General features: G+C 53.5%; 1 protein-coding gene across 2 annotated transcripts in view; it reads left to right on the top strand.

The window, feature by feature from the left end:
• Window positions 1–12,342, top strand: part of MYBL2 (MYB proto-oncogene like 2) — a 29,533-nt gene extending 17,191 nt beyond the window's left edge. Inside the window, exons 8-14 of one of the 2 annotated variants that reach the window (XM_068524372.1) lie at window positions 1,998–2,420; window positions 4,847–4,986; window positions 6,480–6,579; window positions 8,361–8,474; window positions 9,731–9,835; window positions 11,113–11,244; window positions 11,805–12,342. In XM_068524372.1, coding sequence (XP_068380473.1) covers window positions 1,998–2,420; window positions 4,847–4,986; window positions 6,480–6,579; window positions 8,361–8,474; window positions 9,731–9,835; window positions 11,113–11,244; window positions 11,805–11,933 — 1,143 coding nt within the window. In that variant the 3' untranslated portion in view covers window positions 11,934–12,342. The remainder of the gene's footprint in view (window positions 1–1,997; window positions 2,421–4,846; window positions 4,987–6,479; window positions 6,580–8,360; window positions 8,475–9,730; window positions 9,836–11,112; window positions 11,245–11,804) is intronic. The other variant, XM_068524373.1, reaches the window with a different exon arrangement.
• The last annotated feature ends 6,748 nt before the right edge of the window (window positions 12,343–19,090 follow it).

Here is a 19,090-nt window from a genome sequence, read left to right as displayed (position 1 = left end):
TAGTGGCTGGGACTGTGGTATCCCCTTCACTACAAGGGATTTCAGAGTAGCGATGCGTGTGTCAGTCTGTTCAGCAAATAGCCCCGGGGCCACTGTGGGCTGTCCCTCTTTTGGGCTCTGAGGAAGGGCTGAGATGAGAGTGGGCCCACTCTGCACTGCTGGTGCTTCACGGTGTTGCCTCCGTCCACCCTCAGACTGCTCTCTTGAGCGCCCGCTGTATGCCAGGCCCGGTGCTTCTTTTGTAATGATAGTTTCTAACATTTGAGCGCCTGCCTTGTGCCAGGCTTGTTACTTGCTACCTCTCTATATGCTCTTAGTTCTTTAACAGCCTGTGAAGTGGGTGGTGGACTCAGCTCAAGCTCAGAGAGGTTAGGAGGCTTGTCCAGCGTCACACAGCTGGTGAGTGCCGAGCTCCAGCTCTCTCCACGATGACCTTCAGCGACTGATGGGGAGTGATAGTAGTTGCAGAAACACTGCCGTCTGTCCCTCCGGGCAGTCCTTGTAGCATGTGCTCCGGTCTGTTAGATGCCATCCATTCCGGGGCCTCTCCGAGGTTGGGGTTGGCTGCTGGGAGGAATGCCTGGAGACAGCACAGCTCTGAGCCGGCCTCCACCCTTAGCAATGAACTTGAGCCAGGCTTCTGTGAGCTCTAAGGACCAGAAATCACCACTAGGGTCTTGGTCCATTGAGGGCCAGACCTCCAGGGACCAGTGGAAACTTCTGTATCCAGAAGCCCTTGGGCTGGGTTGTAATTTACTGGGCAAAGGCAGAAAGACCTGGGCGTGCCTCTTAGAATTGGTCTTGGAAACTTAGTGACCTCAGGCTGATCACACCCTCTTGGACCTGGCTTCCTCAGTATGAGAGGGGAAAGTAATGCTTCTCTAGCAGGGTGTCTGTGGGGTTGGAAACAGTGTAGGTGACGCACCCAAGGAGGTGCTGTGATTGACAGGCTCATGGAGCCCAGGGGTGCCTCCTCTCTGGGTACGTGGCTGGCAAATCAAGACCCTTCAACCTGCTCACGGCCTTGGGCCCAAAGCCTCACTTCCAGTTCTCTGTTAAGGAAATAGCTACAAACGCAGGAGAAGATTTACATCCAAGATGTTCATAAAGATGCTATTTTTAATTTTTAAGAATTAGGGGGAAAAACCTAATGTCCTATAGAAAGGGGATAATTATGTAACATGTTCAAATGGTGGTATATTTTACAGCCATTAAAATTGTTAAAAGTTGACCTTTTTTCACTATAATAACAACTAATATTGATAGTAAATATTAAACTCATAGGTAATAGAATGAGGTGCAATCATTATTCCAGCTTTACTGAAACTTTAAATGGAAAAAAGAAGTTAAATAGAAATGATTTGTACTAAAGTTAGAAACATTGAAAATACTAAATATTTAGGGACACATGTAAGTGGTAATTGATAAACAAATGCATAAAGATGGTAAATACCAAATTCTGGCAGTGATTTCCTGCATGCAGGCAGAGGATGTGCCAGGTGGACCTGGAGCTTTAGTGATAAGGTTTTATTTCTTAGGCTTATTGATGGGCATGTGAGTTTTCTTTGTATTTTTCTTTGTGCTTTTTGTGTATCTTAAAAACGCACAGAACATTTTTGTAAATAACAGCAAGCAGCCATAGGCACGATATGACTTCAGTTATGTTTCCAAATACAGATACAAAGACATAGAAGAATCTGAGGAAAGGCAAGACAATGTTAAGGGTGATCGTTCCTGGGCTGTGGGATCATACTTTTTTTTTTTTTTTTTTTTGGCTGGGCCATGCGGCTTGCGGGATCTTAGTTCCCTGACCAGGGAACGAACCCGTGCCCCATGCAGTGGAAGCATGGAGTCTTAACTACTGGACCACCAGGGAAGTCCCTGTGGGATCATGCTTGATGCCTATGTACTTTCCTTTAACGAATGAGCCCTGTGGTATATCAACCGGTAGAAAAGCAGAGCCGTTGCAGTTATTCCTAAACCCCCTCTCTGGGCAGGACCCCGATGCTTGGTGTGACCTGAGTAAGTTTGACCTCCCCGAGGAGCCATCCGCAGAGGGCAGCGTTGGCGGCAGCCCGGTGCAGCCCCATCCATCGCAGCAGCAGCAGCAGCAGCAGGCCCCGCCAACCCGCCAGCCTGCCGCCGCTGTGCCCAGCGTGACCGAGTACCGCCTGGACGGCCACACCATCTCGGACCTGAGCCGGAGCAGCCGGGGCGAGCTGATCCCCATCTCCCCCAGCACTGACGTGGGGGGCTCGGGCATCAGCACACCGCCCTCGGTGCTCAAGCGGCAGAAGAAGAGGCGAGTCGCCCTGTCACCTGTCACAGAGAACAGCGCCAGCCTGTCCTTCCTGGACTCCTGCAACAGCCTCACCCCGAAGAGCACGCCCGTCAAGACCCTGCCCTTCTCGCCCTCCCAGGTGCGTGGACCCCACCCCGACTGTTCTCTGGGTACGGGTGACAGCCCCCTGTGCCCAGTGCTGGGGACCCTGGAGGGCAGAAACAGGCCTGGCCCTGCCCTCATGAAGCGTCTGTGCTGATGGGAAGACCAGTTAATAAAAAAGGACCCAAATAAACGTGATGAATGGAGTGAAAAAGGCGGCTTATGGTACTTCGGGTGCATCTAGTCGGGGAGGGGTGTCAGCCAGGCAGGCTTCTATGAGCAGGGGGATTGCTGGAGCTGGGGGCAGAGGGTGATAAACGGACCAGGAAGGGAAGAGGACTCAGTGTGTGTTAAAAGAGTGGGTTTACTGAGCACCGATTTTATAGCAGATTTGCCAGCCCTGGGGAGCGAAGGGGCCGATGACAGCCCTGCCCGTGGAGAGGATGGCTGGGGTGGGGGACTTGGTGGTCAGAATGTCCTGAGGAAAGGGCTGTGGGAGGAGCAGTTACTGAGTTGATGAGAGCTTGTTGTGTTGAGTACTGCTTCCCAGGCTCTGTTTGTAATAGACACAGTGTTGGGGGGAGCCTGGAGGGCCCTGTCTTTCCTAGAGGTGAGGGAGGCACTCAGAGAGTGGTGTCTCAGGTGGGGTTTGTTGATTGATCGGCTTGAATATAGGCTTGGAGTCAAGGGGAGAGCAGAGTATGGTGTGAAGTCCAGAGCTAGGACTCATGGGCAAGAGGACTGATGGGGGACAGGAGGAGTGATGGGGGGCAGGAGGAGTGATGGGGGCAGGAGGAATGATGGGGGCAGGAGGAATGATGGGGCAAGAGGAGTGATGGGGCAGGAGGAGTGATGGGGGCAGGAGGAGTGATGGGGCAAGAGGAGTGATGGGGCAGGAGGAGTGATGGGGGCAGGAGGAGTGATGGGCAGGAGGAGTGATGGGGGGCAGGAGGAGTGATGGGGGCAGGAGGAGTGATGGGGCAGGAGGAGTGATGGGGGGCAGGAGGAGTGATGGGGGGTAGGAGGAGTGATGGGGGCAGGAGGAGTGATGGGGGGCAGGAGGAGTGATGGGGGGCAGGAGGAGTGATGGGGGCAGGAGAAGGGTTGAGGGATGGGGGCTGGGGCCTCGGAAGGTCCTGGGTACAGCTAGGGGGTATCCACTGCGCTGGGGGCTGTGGGGTGGGGGATGGACTGGAGGGGTGGGCAAGAGGCAGGCCCAGGGCAGGAGGGGGGCGGGCAGAGGCTTTGGGTCTCAAGGGTCTCCTCCCTCCTGTGGGGACGTGAGAGAATGAGGCCCAGTGGTGGCACGTTTCCAGAGGCCACCCTCTGCTGTAGAGGGACTGAGGCCAGGCCTATGTGTCGGGATGTCTGGTGGTGTTTCTGCAAGGTGCCCTGTGTTAGTTCACTGGGGCTGCCATGACAAAGAACTGCACACAGGGGGACTGGAATAGCAGATTCATTTTCTTAGTTCTGGAGTCTAGAAGTCCAAGATCAGGGTGTGAGCAGGATTGGTTTCCTCTGAGGTCTCTGGCTTCTACGTGGTAATCTCCTCTCTGTGTCTTCACTTGGTCTTCCTTCAGTGTCTGTGTCCTAATCTCTTTTCTCTTATAATCTCTTCTTCTTTTGTAAACTTCTTCTAAGGACACCAATCTTATTGGATCAGTGCCCACCCATGTGGCCTCATTTTACCATAATCACCTCTTTAAAGGCCCATCTCCAAATACAGTCACAGTCTGAGGTGCTGGGAGTTACGGTGTAAATATGTGAATTTGGGGAGAAAACGGTTTAGCCCATAGCAGGCCTCCCATGAGGGCTGCTGGCTGGAGAAGGAAGACAGCAGGGCTGGAGCTGCCCAGAGAGCAGCCCAGGGTGACTGGGTGCAGCTGCCCTGCCCAGGGACCCTGCAGAGGGCAGTGGGCCTGAGGGCTACAGGTGGCCCTGGGCTGCCAAGGGCACCTTCAGGGCAGAGGGGAGAGGGTGGTGCTTCAGATCTGGGTTTGAGTCCTGCCTCTAGCACTCAGCGCAAGAATCCAAACCTCTCTTATCTGTAAAGGGGGATCGTAATCTTTACATTTCAGAGGATCTGTGAAAACTATTTGAAATTCTCAGTGTGCAGTGCTCAGCTCTGGTGTGAGAGGGTGTGTCTAAGTGTTGATGTCACCATCTCCATCATCACTGACCTGTCTGTTGCAGTTCATTTAAGAGCTACTTTTTTTTTTCTTCTGAAAAGGAGCTGCTCTCAGTCAGCTTTCTTTGCCTTAAGTACACTGTCATCAGCGCATGGGGGTGGGGGATGGACCTCCCATCATCCTGGCAAAGCGAGGATTGGGTGATGCCCAGCCTGGGGTCTACATGGACCTGCTCAATGGGTCCCTGCCCATCTGTCCTGGCCTTTGCTCCCTGGCGCCTGCCGGTGGGCTCTTAGGTCATCACCTTATCTTGTTTCCTTGGTCTTCCTGGCAGTTTCTGAACTTCTGGAACAAACAGGACACACTAGAGCTGGAGAGCCCCTCGCTGACGTCCACCCCCGTGTGCAGCCAGAAGGTGGTGGTCACCACGCCGCTGCACCGGGATAAGACGCCCCTGCACCAGAAACACGCTGCGTGAGTGCTGTGCCCCCGCCCCACCTGCGCTGGGCCTGCCCCTCCCCAAACAGTGGCCGGCCTGGCAGAGAAGGTTCTCTGGGGGAGGGACCCCTTGGAAAACCACCTGAGACTCTGTTACAGGAAGGCAGCCTCCTCCTGGTCACCACACCTCTTCACTTCCGTCAGGATAGTCTGCTGCTTCACCTCTGTTCTAATTCTTTCTTTTTTTTTTTTTTTTTTCTTTTTTTTGGCCACGCCGCATGGCTTGAGGAATCTTAGTTCCCTGACCAGGGATTGAACCTGCGCCCTCGGCAGTGAAAGCACGCGGAATTCTAACCACTGGACCGCTAGGGAATTCCCCGTTTTTATTTTTTAACTTGATGGTTTTCTACTCTCAGAAATGGAGAGAGTCCACATTGCCACGAAAAATTTAATCTCTGCATCCTTTATAAGTTTCAAGTGCAGATCCACTGTGTTTGAGTAGCCCTACGTGAAGGACAGAAGGGCCCCCAGTTCTCTCCGTCTCTCTGGTGCTTAGTCAGGAGGGATCGCCGTGCCCCACCTCCCGTGCGTATGAAGCACAGCGTTTCACCTTCAACCTGTACAGGTTGCTTACCTGCTTCTATGGAGGTGCTTTCACAATAAGTTTCCTTCCTTGTGCCATCGTGACTCTTGAATTCCAGGTAGAGAGAGTTACTTAACTGGTCTTCTGCTTGTTACGTGTGCTAGGGGAGAAGCATTGCTATTTATGTTTCAGCAGTTAAGTTGTAATTCAGGAATCAGTTCAGGAGTTTTAGTTCTTGTAATGATATGTAATTTCAGAAAAGATGTATGAATTGCTTGGTCAGAAGTCAGTCTCTCAAGAGTTGATCTAACATTTAACATAAGTAGGCTTCATGAGAAATGATTCTCCCTTCAAGCCAAAATCTTGGACTTCAAATCTAAGCTCTTAAACATATGCTGGAACCAAGAAAAAGAATTGATACTTAGATATGTTTCATGAGAAATGATTCTCTATTCAAGCCAAAATCCTGGACTTGAAGTTCTTAAACAGACAGCTGGAATCGCAAAAGGAGTCGCTGCTTCTCCGGAGAGAGGTTGGAGAGGGATGCGGTCTTCCTGGATCCCCACCTTCCTCGCCTCCCCCTTCTCTCGCTGGTTCTGCAGTGTGGCCACAGGCCGGCCTTGTTTTATGGAGAATCCTAGTGACAGCAGCCTTCTCAGTCGTTCTTCCAGCCTTTCTGGTGTGCTGGACCCTCTCAGACTCTTCCCTGTTCTTTCCCGTTTCTGAGGATAGCCCTTCCTCTCAGCCCCTGTAACTCCCTTTGGGGGTGGGGAGGTAGGTGGGTGGGCAAGTGTGATGGGAAGAGACTCTGTCCGGGGGTTGCCTCCCTGCTGCTGAGGCCAGAGGTCCGGTGGAGGGCGGTGTGGGAATCACGGGCAGCCTGCAGCAGAGCAGCTGGTGTCTGCCCCCAGCCCCGTCGTGAAGCCTCCTCCTCTGTCCCCGGCAGGTTTGTAACCCCAGATCAGAAGTACTCCAGGGACAGCACTCCTCACACACCGACCCCGTTCAAGAACGCCCTGGAGAAGTACGGACCACTAAAGCCCCTGGTACGTGGTATGGCCGGGCTGGTCCTCCAGCCATTTACGGTTCACAGGGCCCTGTCCCTCTGAGATCTCATTAGATTCTCCCAACAGCCCTGAGAAGTTGCAGATACCCTAGTTTTATAAATGGGGCCCCCGAGGTGGAGTTACCAGTTCATCAGACATCTCCTGAGCAGCTGCCACGTGCCAGGCGGTGCTGGGTGCTGGAGCCACGGTGGCGTCCTGGTGAAGCTGGGAGTTTGGGGTGGTGGAAGCTGGCAATCGGCATGTAAATGCATAAATGACTAAATACTCAGCACCTGGCCATGCCAAGCAGAACATGGGCAGGAGTTGGGACGGAGAAGGACTTGCTCGGGCGCTGGGGCTGGTTCAGGAAAGCGGCGAATTGCTCCTCAAACCTAAGCCTTTTGACCAGCTGCCCGTCCTTTGCAAAACACGGGAAAGCACTCATGGGTGGGCTGGATGGAGATGGCTAACCAGTGAGGAGACACCTCCTGGGGTGCTTCCCCAGCAGTGTGAGAATGGCCCTTCTCCCCTGACTCTTCCCAGTTCATGGGACGGTCCTGCTTTCCCCAAGGGCAAAAGAGAGAGCTGGCACCCCGGGTTTTCCGAAATAGGCTGTGTCTTAGAAACCAGCTGAAGGTGGGAGAAAGGCAGGTTGTGGAGAAGCGTTTGCCTGTGGACAAAGCCTGCAGTGAGCTCCCCTCCGTGCTCACCATGTGGGGTCTGGGTGGTGGGGCCGTGATCTCCCCATCCTGGGATGCAGCTGGTGGAGTTGCACAGGCCCCAGGCCAGGCCCCAGTCAGCACTGCCCTTTCCTGTCTGAGTGGGGTTCGGCTCCCAGATACTAAGAGGTCTGCGTGCTCTCCAGGCACGGCTGGAGGGTGAATCTGCCCTTGGCAGCGATAGTTCAAGTACATGGGGGCTTTTATTTTTTTACTTTTTTTTTTTTTTAAATAAATTTATTTATTTATTAATTTATTTTTGGCTGCGTTGGGTCTTCGTTGCTGCACGCGGGCTTTCTCTAGTTGCGGCGAGCGGGGGCTACTCTTCGTTGCGGTGCGCGGGCTTCTCATTGCGGTGGCTTCTCTTGTTGTGGAGCACGGGCTCTAGGCGCATGGGCTTCAGTAGTTGCGGCACGCAGGCTCAGTAGTTGTGGCGCCCGGCCTTAGTTGCTCCGTGGCGTGTGGGATCTTCCCGGACCAGGGCTCGAACCCGTGTCCCCTGCACTGGCAGGCGGATTCTTAACCACTGCACCACCAGGGAAGCCCACATGGGGGCTTTTAGAGCGACTTCTCGGGTGTTACTGTACCCTACACCTGCTGCTCAGTAGCTCTCTCCCTCCCCTGGTCTCTGCCGCCTGAGCCCCCAGGCCCGAGAAAGGGAAATGGAGTCAACATCCCCGTTAGTGTGGGACTGAGAGGTGAAGGAGTTAGGGTTTTGAGTGCATCCAGGTTCTAACCTCACAGCTCTGTGGCCTTGGGCTGGGGTCTCGCCCTCTCTGAGCCTCCGATTCTACCTTGTGGAAGATGACAGCTATTTCCCCGGGTTGTGTGAGGTTGGCTGTGGTCAAGTGGGGACACTCCGGGCCTGTGCGGCCCTCAGTGAGCTGAGGCCAGTGTCCCAGGCAGGACAGTTAGTGGCCATGGGTACTGTGTGTGAGGCCAGTGTCCCGGCACTGGGCCTCCTCCCTGCATTGCCTGGGTCTGCCCCGCCGCTCCCATGAGCAGGCTCTGCCTGTGCCCTACGGCCTGGGTGCAGGGCCTCACTCACATCCCTGCCCGTAGCCCCAGACCCCGCACCTGGAGGAGGACTTGAAGGAGGTGCTACGCTCCGAGGCCGGCATCGAGCTCATCATTGAGGACGAAGTGAGGCCCGAGAAGCAGAAGAGGAAGGCTGGGGTGAGTGGCTGGCGGAGCGGGGAGCGGGTCTGGTAGACATAAGGCACCGGGGGAAGTGGAACTGTGGCCCTGACCCTTTGTTCCTGCGGAGTGGTTGTCCGTGAAACCAACCAATGTAAGGCCTTGGTGCCTGGGGCCCTTCCCTCTTCCCCTTCGAACTGGTGCCTTAGTTATTCAGCATTGTTTGGACCCCTCTGAAGCGGGCTCTGGGCTGGGTGGGGCGGCAGAACAGTGAGTATGACCCAGAGTGGTCGCTCCCTCCAGGAGTTCAGTGGGTGGAAACAGCAAACACCCTAGTGACTCAATACGTACGGTGTTAAGGGGGTAGAAAGGGCACAAAGAGGATTTCAAGGGAAATCCTTGGTATGGAGCCAGCCAGGTGTCCTGGCTGCATGAGCAGGTGGGGGACAGTGGGCTCCGGTGAGGTGGGGAGCTGCTCTGGGCAGGGCCGGGCCATACTGGACAAGCTCTCCCACCGCCTGGCGTGTGGGGTTTCCCAACAGCAGGTGGCTCCATGTCCCCTCTGTCTTTGTGCCCCTTTCTTCCCAGGTGCTCTCCTGGGGAGCAGGGAAGATGGGAGTGTGCCGGGGTGGAGGGTGGGTGCGAAGGTGGGTGGCCAGGCTGGGAGGGACCCACTGGGCTGGGCCCCTGGGCGTGTACGTAGAGCATGGCCGGGACCCTCTCTGGCCTCTCTGTGTCCGAAGGTGGTTCTGAGCCGTGGTGGCACCTGTTAGGGGCACAGTGCTGGGTTGGGGGGTGAGTACTAGTCTCAGAGCCCCTCCCTGGCATTGGAGCTGACCCCTGGCCTGCTTATAGGAAGTGCGGGGGTGGGGCTGAGCATTCCTGTAACGCCTGTGTCCCGTGGGGTCCCACGTCTCCATGTCACTCACCGGCAGGTAGGTGTTTTAGCTGTAACTTGGCTGTTTAGGGGAGCGTTTCGTGCAGTAGAGACTTGGGGGCTGTGCTTGGTCCCTTTGGGGATGAGGTTGGGTGGAGGGTGGCGTTGGTGTCCTCAGTACCAACACTGAGCATCTGGCAGGACAGTCTGCTCTGTGGGCAGAGTCTGCAGCGGGGCCAAAGTGTCCTGGTCCCCCATGCCCCGCCCCAGAAAATCCTCGCCAGCCGGGCATGCTCAAGGACTCCCCTGCACCAGGGCCTGGTTCTGTGACCAGGGCAGCTGGGGCCGGCGTCATCAGGCGCTGGTGGTGACCCGGGGGAATCCAAACCCCTGCCCTAAGCACCTCCTCCTCCCCCAGCTGCGGCGAAGCCCCATCAAGAAAGTCCGCAAGTCCCTGGCCCTTGACATCGTGGATGAGGACATGAAGCTGATGATGTCCGCGCTGCCCAAGGCTCTGCCCTTGGTAAGGGGTCTGGGAGAGAAGCCATCCTGTGAGGCCACCTGCTACTCCCCACCCGAGCTGCAGGAGGCTGGGGGGATGAAGTCTCCCTGGGGGCCTTCACCTCTTGAGCCCTTTAGCCTGGAGAGGACCCTGGAGGTGGAGTCTGGTGATTCTCGGGCTGGGCTTCCACGTGCCGGGCTCAGCAGGGAGGGGGCAGCTGGGCACCACCCCCCTGGCTTCAGACAGCCCTGCTTGTGTCTTTCACATAAAGGTTTATTTGGCAAGAGTTGCATTGCTAGAACACGTTTGACAGCCGTGGTTTCTGAGTCCCCAGCGCCTTCCCTTGCGTTCTCCTGAGGGTGACCCAGGAGAGGGTCAGTGACGTGCCTCAGGGCGTAGTCAGGGGATTGGGGCACCTCAGCTCTGGCATGGGTGCTTCCCAGTTCCCAGGCCAACCTCCAGCAAGGGGGCTGCTGCCTACACAGAGGCTGGGCCGCAGAAACCATGCCATGCTATTGATCCCTTGCAGCAGACAGTGGGCTGAGCCCGTCTTCCGCTGGTAGCAGACAGTGAGGGCTGTGGCAGAGCTCACGAGACAGGAGTGCCTGACCAGATCCTGCAGGCGCGCCTGCTGCTCTCATAGCCCTTGCAGTCAAACCTCCCTTTGGCCAGGCATCCCTGCCGGCCAGACCTGCAGCCAGCATCGCCTTGGGCAAGTAAAATAATTAGCAGAAAGAGAAGAAGTTAGGGCAAGTGGTTAAGAACAGAGGAGGTGGAGTGGGGGGCCTAGGGTGAGTCCTGACACCGGGCCCTGGTCTCTGGTGTCTCTTAGGTCCCTGAGCCTCAGGTTCTTGCCTGTAATGAGGGCACTGAGCCCAGTAGGCTGTTAGGAGGGTAAAGGCCCGTCCGGGGGTCCTGGGGTGCTTTGTGCAGCTCCCAGTGAGTTCTAGTCGACGCAGGCACCTCTGTGGGTGTTTCTGGTCCCAGGAGAAGCTGGAGCATCTTCGTATCCACCTGGGATGGGGAGGAACCAGATTCGTGTAAAAAGGAACCAGCATTATTGGGCGTTTACTAGGTGCCAGGCTCTGAAACAGGCACTTTACAGCTGTTTTCCTACTGAATCTTTAAATGAATTCCCATCCGGAAGAGGAAACTGAGGCTTAAAGAAGTAATATCCTGCCCAAGATCCTAACAGAGATGGTGATGCTGGGATGTACCTGCTGTTTCGTTTTCTCCTTCCCACGAAGAGCTCATGGGAAAACGTTGAGCCTTCGATTTGGTTTCGGTTTTGGTTTCAGCCAACCAACATCCCACCAGGCTCCTCCGGCCTCACCCCGTCGGGCAGCAGAGAGGACAGCAGCCTGCTCAACGAGGGCTTCCTGCAGGCCAAGCCCGAGAAGCCCCGAGGCCACTTTCTGACTCCTGCCCCCGTGAGTGCATCCTCCTCGGGCCCTTGCTCTGTGCGCTTCACGCCTCAGGGCCTTTGCACAGGCTTTGCCTCTGCCTGATTAACTTAGGCTTCACATCTCTGTCCAGACGTCACTCCCTCAGGGAATCTGTGTACTAGAGACCACCCCCTCCACAAAGCCCCTCCTTCACGATGTGGTCTCACTCGCAATTAAGACATTGTCTCTGTGACTTCTGTCCTTGAAGGCACGGGTGCCCTGCCTGCTCCTCTCACCATCTGCACGGGTCAACCCCTCTCTGCTCCTCACCAGCCTGCGTGGCTGTAGCTTTTCCTCGTGCGGAGGCTGGTGCCGTGTAGTAGGGGTGGGGAGGGTGGGGCTTGTGTCCTGGTCCAGCCTCCTTGTTCTACATCTGAGGACTCCCAGGTCCACCAGGAAGGTGCAGTGAGCACAGAAAGACTTGTGGCTTCTAGAGGGAGGGAGCGTCATAGAAATGTCCCCACCCCTCCCCGACCAGAGTCGCCAGGCTTCCCCTGGGAGCACGCTGCCCCTGCCTGGGTGGTAACCCTTTTGCCTCCTCCCAGATGACCAGCGCCTGGAAGATGGTGGCCTGTGGGGGGACCAGGGACCAGCTCTTCATGCAGGAGAAAGCCCGGCAGCTCCTGGGCCGCCTGAAGCCCAGCCACACATCTCGGACCCTCATCTTGTCTTAGGGGCTTGGCAGTCACGAGCCCATTCTCATGTTTACAAGGGGCTGGGGGGCCGAGTCTAGGCTGTGAATTTGAGAATCACACAAAGATGACCGCCTGCAGGGAGCCTTCTGCCGCCGGCCCCTTCCCAGACTGCTCAGGTGGAGGCAGAGCAGGGCCACCCACTGTCCTGTCTCCGAGTCCGGCTGCAGCTGCGGGCGGTTCCTGGTGCTAACAGAACAAAGGCCCACCTCTGAGCTGGCCCAGCCCTCCCCCCAGTGCCACAGGGAGCCCCGTTAGCTTCTCCCAAGCCCTGGTCAGGCCTGGCCTCATCTCAGACCCCTGCTTAGGACAGGGGATGTGGCCAGCATGCTCCTTCCTTCAACCTGTTGGTACATTTTCTTGAAAGAATAAAAGTTGTCTTTCTCCTGTGCTCTGGACCCCACCTTCCTCCTGGATCCTGCTCGTGGTTCCCTGGTGACAGTGCTTGCCTGGTGACTGTCCTTAGGGCCCTGAGGGATGCAGGGACCGGGGCCCTCATCCTCAGAGTGCAATCTTGTCTGCACAGCCCAGGCCTGGGTCTCTGGACTCTGTTGCCCCCAGGGACCCAATGTGCTGGAGGCAGTTTTCTCTGTACCCAGTGGGTGTTTCACAAAGCTCGGAGGACTTGGGGAAGGTGGGGGTGGGGGGGCAGTGGTTGGCCCTTGCCGTTGTTGGCTGAACTGGCCTGTGATGAGCCCCACCCCCAGATCAGGCTGGTAAACAAGGAGTGACCGGCAGCTGGGCAGAACCTTCTGGCCACGGTGGCCCTAACTTCCCCAGGCCAAGGCAGCAGTTCCAGCCTGGGCTCTGGACCCTGGTCATGGGCCAGTGCACAGACTGTGGCACTTGACTGGTGGCCGGGAAGAGTCCCTGGGGACGGAAGAGGGGCAGGTGCCTGATTTAGAGAGGTCTAAATCAAGGAGTGATGTTTTCAGCAGTGGGATCCATCGGACAGGGCATGTGACCATCCCTGGGGGCTGCGGTCTCAGTTCACTGCAGGACGGCATCTGTCTGGGCAGCCCGGTATCCACACCCTGCTTCAGTGCCTCTGGTTCCCAAGGGACACTTGGGGGCAGGTCCTCTTGCCTGGGGTCCCCAGCCTCTAAAGAGAGGACTGGGAGTTAGGACGCCAGGGTTCAAGTCTGCCTGACTCTGACACAGCCCTGTCCTGTCGGCTGCACACAGGGTTCTGTCACTCAGCATTGACAGCCCTCCCCAGGCAGCCCCCATCGGTCACACATAGCCAGGCCTGGTTTGAGCCTGGCTGCGTCCTGGTCCCCGTTTGAGACCCGGGATGGGCCTCTACCCTTCCCACCTGCCTCCTGCCCACGTGGCTGAGCTGGACACTCCAGCCAGTCCCATGGCTGGGCCATGCCAGCTTCACGCCCCTGTGCACTTCCTGACTTCTTGGCCTGGACACCCCTCTGCCCACCGCCAAATCCCTTCCCCTGGTGACCCAGGCGCTGTCACTGACTTCTCCCCACGGGGCTGCTGGCATTGATGGGTGACCTGCCCTGCAGTGAGGGTGGGGGCAGGGGTACTTTGTCTCTAGGGGGATCGCACTGTGTGGAACACCCACGTCAGACCCAGACGCAGCGTGCCTGGGGACCACTTGGGATTCCCTGCCCCCTGGGGTCATCATAAGCTCCTGGGGGTGATTCACAGTGGACTGGCCTGCAACCTGCCAGGGCCGGTCTGCCCAGCGACGTCCTCCCCACCCACTGGGACTTACCCTGCGGCTCTTCCCTGTCCCCCAAGGGAGGTGGCTGCAGCCACTGCAGACCTGTTAGCTTGCCCTGGGGCTGTTCTCTGCTCTGTGCCTGAAATAAACACGCATCCAGGGTCCCTCCAACCACTGCCTCCCTTCCCCGCTTCGGTGAGGCATGGTTCTTTCTGGTGCTGAGGATCCGAGGGCAAAAAAAAAAGAAAAATACCCCACCCGACTCCACCCCCAAACAACCTTACTCTCCTGGAGCTTAGACTCTAGAGAGGGCAGACAGATCTATATACAACATGCCAGAGGCAACAGGGGCTCCGAAGAAAAACAGCAGGGGAGTAATAGCCTGGGGGCTGGGCTGTCTGCTAAGAGGTAGGTTTGAGGGAAGGTTTGTCCACTGTGTGGACAGGGAGGGAAGAGCCCACTTGGGAAGGGTGGATTGGGTGCCACTGCAAGGGTGCTGAGGGCCCTGCTTGTGGTTTGACCATGAGATTGGGGGCCACAGTGCTCCAGCGGGGCCTGCAGCCTGGGGAACTTGACTATCCCGGCTCATCTGGAGCCTGGTGTTTTCCAGGCCACAGTGACAAGCAAGAGGGAATTAGCCAGCAAGCAGCCGAGGTGCCAATCTAAATGCCCAGCAGTGAGATTGATGGATCGTATGGAATTCCTATTTTTTTCCTATTCTGAGTTTACATTTTGTTTCAGTTAGGTTTTGGGTACTTGCCGAAAAACTGGGCTGTTAAAGCCTTTGCAAGGATGGTGCAACTCTATCACCACCTGGTGGCCATTGGTGTGTTTGCAGCAGCGGGTAAAGTGAACAATAGAAGTTTCTTGAAGTTCTTGGTAGGTCTTTGAAGCATTTTTCTGATTTGCAGGCCCCTTCTTCAGCATCCACATCAAGCAGTTGTCTGGCCTTTGCTTGAACTCCTCCACTGATGGGGAGAGGTGGCTCTTACTTGGCAGCCAGATCCGTTGTTGGACAGCAATTGCGAAGACAATGATTCTTTACCCAGAGAAAAAAATTTCCCCCTTGTAATATCAAAAGCAATAGGAAAGCTGGTTGGTGGGCAAATCAGGCTCTCAGGACAGGTAGCTGATAGGCCAGGATAAGCTTGGGAGTGTGATTGCTTGAATGAGCCACTTTCTCAGCAGACCCCAGTGAGAATCATTTCTATGTTCCAGCTATTTCCAGAGATCACCAAGGCTCTGATGCAGTAATGACAGTGATTTAACCCCCTCTAAGATAGATTTTATGTTTCCACCCTTGGCTGGATGTGTTTGAAAGCAATTAAAGCTGAGTTTCGATATGAGTTGAAAATCGAACTTTTCACTGATACAGACCAGTGGTCTCAAGCTGGTCAGGATGGTGTTTTACTTGTATATTAACTAGGGCTGACCTATAGGTATTTAGGTTATAGTACGTAATGAATGGGACAGTCTGACAAGGACTGGTACAGGGCCTGAGTCTCAAATGCTCTTCAGAAAGGCATGGGGGATGTCCTTCTCCCTGAGTAGCAGGCCTGGTACCCAGTAGGTGCTAACTGATATCTCATCCTGCCATGATGTGATGTGGCCAAGAGAGAAGCCTAGGGCAGCTAGGATTAGACGGGTAGGGAAAGCTTCATGTTTGGTTTTTTTTTTAACATCTTTATTGGAGTATAATTGCTTTACAATGGTGTGTTATTTTCTGCTTTATAACAAAGTGAATCAGTTATACATATACATATGTTCCCATATCTCTTCCCTCTTGCATCTCCCTCCCTCCCACCCTCCCTATCCCACCCCTCTAGGTGGTCACAAAGCACCGAGCTGATCTCCCTGTGCTATGCGGCTGCTTCCCACTAGCTATCTATTTTACGTTTGGTAGTGTATATATGCCCATGCCACTCTCTCACTTTGTCACAGCTTACCCTTCCCCCTCCCCATATCCTCAAGTCCATTCTCTAGTAGGTCTGTGTCTTTATTCCCATCTTACCACTAGGTTCTTCATATATATACAATGGAATATTACTCATCCATAAAAAGAAACGATCTTGAGTTACTTGTAGTGAGGTGGATGGAGTTAGAGTCTGTCACGCAGAGTGAAGTAAGTCAGAAAGAGAAAAACAAATACAGTATGCTAACACATATATATGGAATCTAAGGAAAAAAAAAAAAGGTCATGAAGAACCTAGTGGCTTCATGGTTTTTTAGTGTTGATTCCTAGCTTAATTCTTCTGTGTTCAGGGAGCATAGTCTCTGTGGCTTCAAATCTTTGAAATGTGTTGAAATTTGCTTTTTCTGGTCAAGCATATCATCAATTCTGTCAGTGTCATGCATCGGGAAAAAACATGAGGTCTGCAAGCACTGGTGGCGGTGTCCCTTTTTTCTTTTTTCTGCTTTTTTTTGTGGACCTAGATTAGCCAACCCCCAAATGACACATGATAAGAATGTTGTTTGAAGCCACTGAATGTTGGAGTGGTTTGTTACACAGCATTAATGTGACAATAACTAGCCGATAGGAAGGTAGCTTCCTTGAAGAACCCTGAGGAAATGAGCAGTGCACGGTGGGCTCAACAGCGTGGAGGAGGAACTTAGGAGACTAGGAATTTTGTTGGAAATAAGTGGGAGGAAGGATTCCGGAATCCAGAGCCATTGTGATGATGCCTGTGTCTTGACTGTTACCCAGGACATCTGGCAAGCTTTCCACGGGTTTCCTGGCAGCCATGGATAAAACTCTGACTTTGGATCAGACAGACCTGGATGTGAATCCCAGTCTGGCTCTTTTCTGCTCTGAGCCTTGGAATTCTTGGCTATAAAATGGGAGAATCCTTAACCTTCCAGAGTTGTTGAAGGGGTTGAATAGAACACTGGCACACACTTGGGGCTCAGAAAACATGGGCTCTTACGATACTATTACAGAATGCTTTCTCATTTCTTTCTGTGCACGAGAACCCTGCAAAGGAGACGTTAGTGTCCATGTTTCAGTTGACTGTTCTGAGCAGAAGTTACTAGAACGTGGTCAAGTCAGGACTTGAGCCCAGTTAAAGCTAGCACTTTAGTGCCCTGTTTCGTGTAACCATCTGTTTCTTAGCCAGGGAATCAGAAACAGTAGAGAAAGCATCTGCATTAGGTATAGGTTCAATTTCTCAAGACTTTCCATGGAATTTCAACATACAGGACAATACACAGATCCCAAGTGATCAGCTGGATGAATTTTCACAAAGTGAACACACTCAGGTAACCAGTATGGTTATTGAGAAATAGACCATGACCGGCACCCCAGAACCCCCCTCCCTACCCCGCCAAGGGTAACCACCATCCTGAATTCACACACCATCGATTTATCTTGCTTTTTCCAAAAAAACACTGTGTAAACTGAATTTCACTTTATGTGACACTACCCGTGCTGACTGGGTAGTTATAGTTGGTTCATTCTCATGCCTGTATTGTGTTTCATCGTGGGACATTTCCATACTGCACCCATTTCTCCTGAAGGACAGGCGGAGTGTTTTCAGGTTGGCATTATAAATAGTGCTGCTGTGAACAGCTGTCCTCATCTTTTGGCAAACTCATGTACATATTTCTGGTTTCTACAAATTTAGGAGTAGAGCTGCTGCGGATCGGTTCAATTTCATTAGGCCACTTGCCACTTACTAACTTTGCGAACCAAGGCAAGTTAATTAGCTTCTTTGAGACACTTTTCACATCTGTATATTGGAAATAAAAGTACTTTCTCCTCAGGATTGTGCCTGGGACAAGGCACCTGCCCCAGGGTAGCCCCCCTTTCTTTCCTCCTTCCTCTGCTGTGCCAGAGCCCCCTCTGCCTGAGCACATGGCTTTTCTGCCAGGCTCCTCCTTTGCCAGGAATCCTCAAACATGAGATTGGAACGTTCGCCCGCTGCCCAGGGCTGCGGGGCCTACCTTTCCCCAGCCCATTCAGCTCTGATTCAATCACTGGCACCCAGCCCAGCACTGGCTTGCTGTGGTCACTGTCACCGCTCGCTAACAAGTGTTTTTTGTTTTGTTTTTTAAAATTTATTTATTTTTGGCTGCCCTGGGTCTTCATTGCCACGTGCTGGTTTTTCTCTTGTTGCGGTGAGCTGGGGCTACTCTTCGTTGCGGTGTGGGGGCTTCTCATTGCGGTGGCTTCTCTTGTTGCGGACCACCGGCTCTAGGCGCATGGGCTTCAGTAGTTGTGGCGCACGGGCTTAGCTGCTCCGCGGCATGTGGGATCTTTCCGGAGCAGGGCTCGAACCCGCGTCGCCTGCATTGGCAGGAGGATTCTCAACCGCTGCGCCACCAGGGAAGCCCCTAACAAGTGTTTTTATGATGGTCCCTGCTAGAGTCTGGCTTGCTGCAGATGTTCTCCCGCAGACAGGGCCAGCAGACACAAGGAATGAGGAGGAGAGGGAACAGCTGGCTGAGATCCAGCTCAGGAATTTAGAACAGGCGTTCCTCTCTTGCCTGGTCTTTCCTCTAGATCTCCCGGTAGGACTTTTTCTTAAGTCCCTGTATTTCTTTACTGTTCCTGGAAGACGTTGAGTCAGGACATGAGGGTAAGAGAGGGCCAAGTGGGGAACCTGCCTGGGGTGGGCTCTGTCAAGACAGAGCTGATTTCTCTCTCTCTGTAATAGCAGCCTGGAAACTTGTGTTGAGAAGAATTCTGAGGGTATTGTCCAGGCTCAGGAAAGAATGTTGTGATTGATTGGTTATATCTGTTATGTGCGTGGGTGGTGGTGCTGGTGGCACACAGGTCATGTATTTCCCATCATTCTCTACTGCTTCGTGTTGATCAAAATGGACATGTATTTGATTTAGAAATATAAATAGAATTTTTAATAGGTAAGTTAAATCCCTTTACATTTATATGAATATTTGGATTGATTTCTACCATTTCATTTTGTGTTTTCTTTTTACTATTCCTTTTTTTCCTTTTCTTTGTTGCATTTATAAAGTTTTCTGTCATCTCCTGGTCTCTTTTCTCCTCTTGGCTGGTTTGTAATATATAAAAAATATTTCTTTTATTTTAGGGGCTCTTTAAACCTTTTTAATATACATATTTGTTTTTCAACGTTTTTTTTCCTTCTGAACAATCCCCTCCCCTAGACTATCTTTATCTAGAAGTTTTGTTTAATCATTTTAAATGCAATATTGATGATTTTTCTCAGTTGATTGTTTGATTATATTTTATAAATTTACTTGCTCATCATTTTTTCCCTTACCACATGACATTTCCTTTTTGCTGAATACAACCACCATTACTACTACTAGTAGTTAGCATTAACCGAGGGCTTCCTTTGTACCAGACACTGTCCTAATAATCCTACATGTGTTAAATCCTGTAATCCTCCACATCATCCTATGAGCTTGTCGTCCCTCCTCTGCCCAGGGTCAGTAGGAGGTAGTTGAGAGTCCCTCCTTATGCCCATCATGTTGCTCT

The sequence above is a fragment of the Eschrichtius robustus genome, chromosome 16 (assembly GCF_028021215.1).
Source record: "Eschrichtius robustus isolate mEscRob2 chromosome 16, mEscRob2.pri, whole genome shotgun sequence".
Taxonomy (NCBI): Eukaryota; Metazoa; Chordata; class Mammalia; order Artiodactyla; family Eschrichtiidae; genus Eschrichtius; species Eschrichtius robustus.
The sequence above is the reverse complement of the archived record's forward strand: the minus strand, read 5'-3'. Positions and strand labels throughout refer to the sequence as shown.